At 45.2% G+C, this 3,950-nt stretch overlaps 2 protein-coding genes across 2 annotated transcripts; both read right to left on the bottom strand.

Annotated features, from left to right (window-relative positions):
* Nucleotides 1–1,039: 1,039 nt before the first annotated feature.
* On the bottom strand, nucleotides 1,040–2,002 carry TEOVI_000163000 (XPC-binding domain/UBA/TS-N domain containing protein, putative; the record flags this gene model as incomplete). The annotated part of the gene is made up of 1 exon (XM_067224836.1): nucleotides 1,040–2,002. One exon carries the CDS (start codon nucleotides 2,000–2,002, stop codon nucleotides 1,040–1,042), a length of 963 nt encoding a protein of 320 aa, XP_067080937.1.
* Nucleotides 2,003–2,530: 528 nt separating this feature from the next.
* Nucleotides 2,531–2,944, bottom strand: TEOVI_000162900 (uncharacterized protein; the record flags this gene model as incomplete). Its single annotated transcript, XM_067224835.1, has 1 exon — nucleotides 2,531–2,944. The coding sequence occupies one exon, from the start codon at nucleotides 2,942–2,944 to the stop codon at nucleotides 2,531–2,533; it is 414 nt and encodes a 137-aa protein (XP_067080936.1).
* Nucleotides 2,945–3,950: the final 1,006 nt, after the last annotated feature.

Genomic DNA, 3,950 nt, shown 5'->3' with positions numbered 1-3,950 from the left:
AATAATAATAATGATAATAATAAAATTAAAACAGCGCTAACGATGAAGCAACAAAATAGGAAACTTCAGTGCTTCATCACATGCGCAAAACATCTCATCATTCCCACTCCCTCTCGCCCCCGTCAAGACATACTCCCCTAACCTTATTAGTGGTAATCCCGTCGTCTCCCTTCCCTTCCACTTGGAACAAAATATAAAATTGACACGTGACAACACTTCCGGGATGTAAGTGAAACAAACCAATAAAAACAATGCAAAAATGAAAATAAAAATAAAAATGAGATGAGATGAAAGAACTAAACAAAAAAGGGGGGTAAACAAATGAAAAGAACTGCGGGTACCACCTTTCAACCGCTAGGAAATTGTTGGTAAAGACGAGCAAAGCCGAAAAACAGAAAAGAAAAAGAAAGAAAACGCCAGCACTGACCAAAGGTGAGAACGAATCATCATCAAAACAGGACGGGATATGGGCAGACACATTTTCTGAGTGCAGCCGGTGGAGTGCTCACCCACGAACAAAAAGAAAAGAAAAAAAAAAGTAACATCGCAAAAAACAATAACAACGTGCGATCATACATTCCTTGCACGGCACAACCTGTTATCCTTTCCCCCCTTTTCCTTTTTTTTTTACTCTGCTTCAAGCGTGATCAAAAAGTCTACGTGCGCACCAACATAAATTCTCCCCCTTTCAGCGTTTACTGTTTTTTTTCCTTCTCCTGCGCGGAAGATGGGGATACGGCACGAGAAATGTGCTTTGTGTAACATTCACTACCTACATATTTTTAAATAAATATATAAATATACCTGTTTATGTTCATCTTTAATAGGTTCTCGGCCCTTTATGTCGTTTCCTCTTTTTTCCCCCCCTTCTGCGACCGCCACAGAGACGGAGGAGAGTACCGTACTCAAGTGGGAAGGGTAATGTAACGTGCAGCAGCAGAAGCAAAGCGAAGGAACAAGTGCTTACTGGTACCTGACGAAACTTCCACTGTCTCGCACCCGCAATGTATTTTCACACCGCCTCGGTTCCAGACAACTCTTATAACTGCGGCGGGTTCTCGAACAACAAATTTGCTGCTCGTTCAATGCTTCGCTTTGCCTTGAAGAAGGCTACTTTACACTGCTCTCGTGTGAAACCTAGCTGCATCAATTGTTCAATCTTTTCCTCTTCCACCTCCGTAGGAACACGGTCCAAATAGCGTTGCGTCTCACTACCATCTTCATCCTGCTGCTCAACAACAGCTTCATCATCCAAGTCACTTGCTGCTGCCAAAAACTGTGACATTACTTCCTCTAACATTTCTTCGTCAAATTCTTCATCCTCTTCCGTTGTCATCACGCCCTCTTCTCTGTCCCGCTGCAGCTCCTCAAAAAAGTTGTCATTACAGACAAGGTCGAGAAAGGCCTGGCGGTTTTTGGCTATGAGTTCCAAAAGCACCGGATCGTCCGCACTAATTTGCCGTAACACCCCTTCCGGGTCGGCGAGAAAACGCTGCCGCATCTCAATGAGGTTTGGAACCTCGAAGAGGCGTGCGAGCATTGCCTCCTGACCATCGTCATCATCATCATCATCACTTCCATCACTTCCATCATTCTCATCAAACTCACTTTCCTCGTCCCCATCGGCTTCTTCCGTCCCGCTCTTCTCAACGCCAGTGACGGCTTCAGAATTCCCTTCCATAGTTCCTGCTGTGGTTGGTGGGGGCGGTACTGCAGATCCATTTTCCTTTGATTTCCCGCTCCCGCTCCCACTCTCCTCTCGCTCATGCTTCGCTACCACCGTAATGGTGTCACCATCCTGAATACCAATATTGCGCAGTAAACGTTTATCGTCATTGAGGTCGAAAGTGGCATGCTGCAAGCGAAAACTACCTAATGGAAGGCGGAAGTTTATTGCGATGACGGTGCGCAAGTTGTTGAGTGTTGCTTCGGGGTTGGAAATTGTGAGTTCCTTCGTGTTATTACCCGACCCCCCACCACCGAGTTTCGCTATCAGCTTCATTGGTTTATTGGTTGCGCGCACACGGGCACGCTTTACCGCTCCTCTACTAAACGGAATTATATTCAAACACAAAAAGGAAAGGAAGAGAAAGGAAAGAAAAGGAAAGGGAGGCAAAAACAAAGAAAAATTGTATGGTAAGCCTTGGCATACACCCACAGTAGTGACACACCGCCTGAAGACGATAGAAAGAATTGCGCGGGGAGGTGGTAGAGAATTGACAGACTGACAAACGGGTGAAAAATGGAAAAAATGAACAAACAGGGTCTACAGCGAGAGGAACGTATAATACCAGCGTGTGATGAGGAGGGAAAAGAGGGAAAATAAAGCAGCACAAGGTAAACGCGTGCACACAAACCTCTCTAAAAGAGGAGGGATGAATCTGTTAATGGAGTGAGTTTGATTCCGTGCCATTTCAACGTACAAGACACACACACACACATATATATATATATATATTAAACGTGCTTGCCTTCTGAAGCTGGGACCATGTGCTTCACTCCGCCAAGAGGCGACATCAAACTCGTCAGCCTAACGAATGCGTGCAAAATCCGCGTCTGTAGAGCCGAAGGGACAGTGGCCACTGCCCGGTAAGGCCCATACGCTGTTTGGCAGCGCACTTCCAGTCCACACGGCTACATGAGAATTAATGCGAAGCAACTCCTCCATTGCCCACGAGGGATCCGTCAGCGGTGGGCAACTGCGCACAAATTGCGCCGCCAACGGCACGTCGTCATCGTCATAAACCGCACACACGTCAAATTCACTGCATGTGCCGGTGGTGCTGCCGCTCCGCGTGCCCCTTTCCTTTTTGTCATTTTCATCAGAATGTGAAGCCTCCGACTGCCTGATATTCTTCATTCCTTCCTGTTGGGCGTGCAGTAATTGCATTTCTTGCAGCAACTCCGTCCGAATGCGGATATCGGAGGGATTATTGCTGGACATGGCAACACCAAACTATATCGCGAACGCACGACTGTTTCCTGAACTTTTGAAACTTGTAAGCAGCAAGGCAAAGGCGCGTGTTTTCAAAGCGTTACATTTTTAACACACCAAATAGAAGAGGGGAGAAATCAACAGAGGAAGGAACAAACGGCCATGCACAAAAGATAGAAAAGAGCAAAAGGTCGCAATCCAATTAAAAACCGATCTCTCGTGAAGTGGCACCGGAATTAAACTCGATTCACCACTGCGACGAAAATACGATAATCCTTCGCAAAAGTTAGGTCAAATTTCACATCTCCCATAACCGTTAATACGTAAAAGTCACTTCATTCCCCTTTCAATTGCACGACCCGCACAACCGCGCCGATCACATTATGTGACGGCAATGCCGCCGACAGCGAGGCAAAATCCGTAACCGAATCACTATTCATTCATTTCGCTCACACAAGCATATATACAGCAGAGCGAAAAAAGAAAAAAGGAATTAACAAAAAAAAACGGAAGCAGAGAAAAGCAACAAAACGTAGAGGGAAGTGCAAAAGCAGAAGCAAAAAAAAACCTCAGCTGTACGGGACGGCCGGCGGACCATCTTTCATTTTCCATACGTCAAATAAAGAGGCAATGATCAAACAAATAAAGTGTAGCAAAAATGCAAACACGCACATTCACAAGTTGAAAAAAAAAAACACTGAAACCACAATCCGGAATTGTGGCAGGCCGTTCCCGGACGGCTCACTTCACATGGGGGAAAAAAAGAGAAACGAATTAAAGTTAATTAGAATAAATTGAAGGATAGACATATACATGCATATGTTTAAAGATATTTGCTCATGACTAGGCATGGAACCCGAATTATTACCACATCTACAACACACACCGACAGCGTTCCTGCGTATATTTATTGTTTTTTTTTATTACGCCACTCGGAGGTAATCAACTTATTTGGTGTATCCACATCTTTTCCCCCTTGCTGTTTAGGCTCGTGTCTGTGCGCACTAAGGCAATT

This window comes from Trypanosoma equiperdum (genome assembly GCF_001457755.1).
Source record: "Trypanosoma equiperdum strain OVI genome assembly, contig: ctg_392, whole genome shotgun sequence".
In the NCBI taxonomy this organism is placed as follows: Eukaryota; Euglenozoa; class Kinetoplastea; order Trypanosomatida; family Trypanosomatidae; genus Trypanosoma; species Trypanosoma equiperdum.
This window is presented reverse-complemented; position numbering and strand designations above follow the sequence as displayed.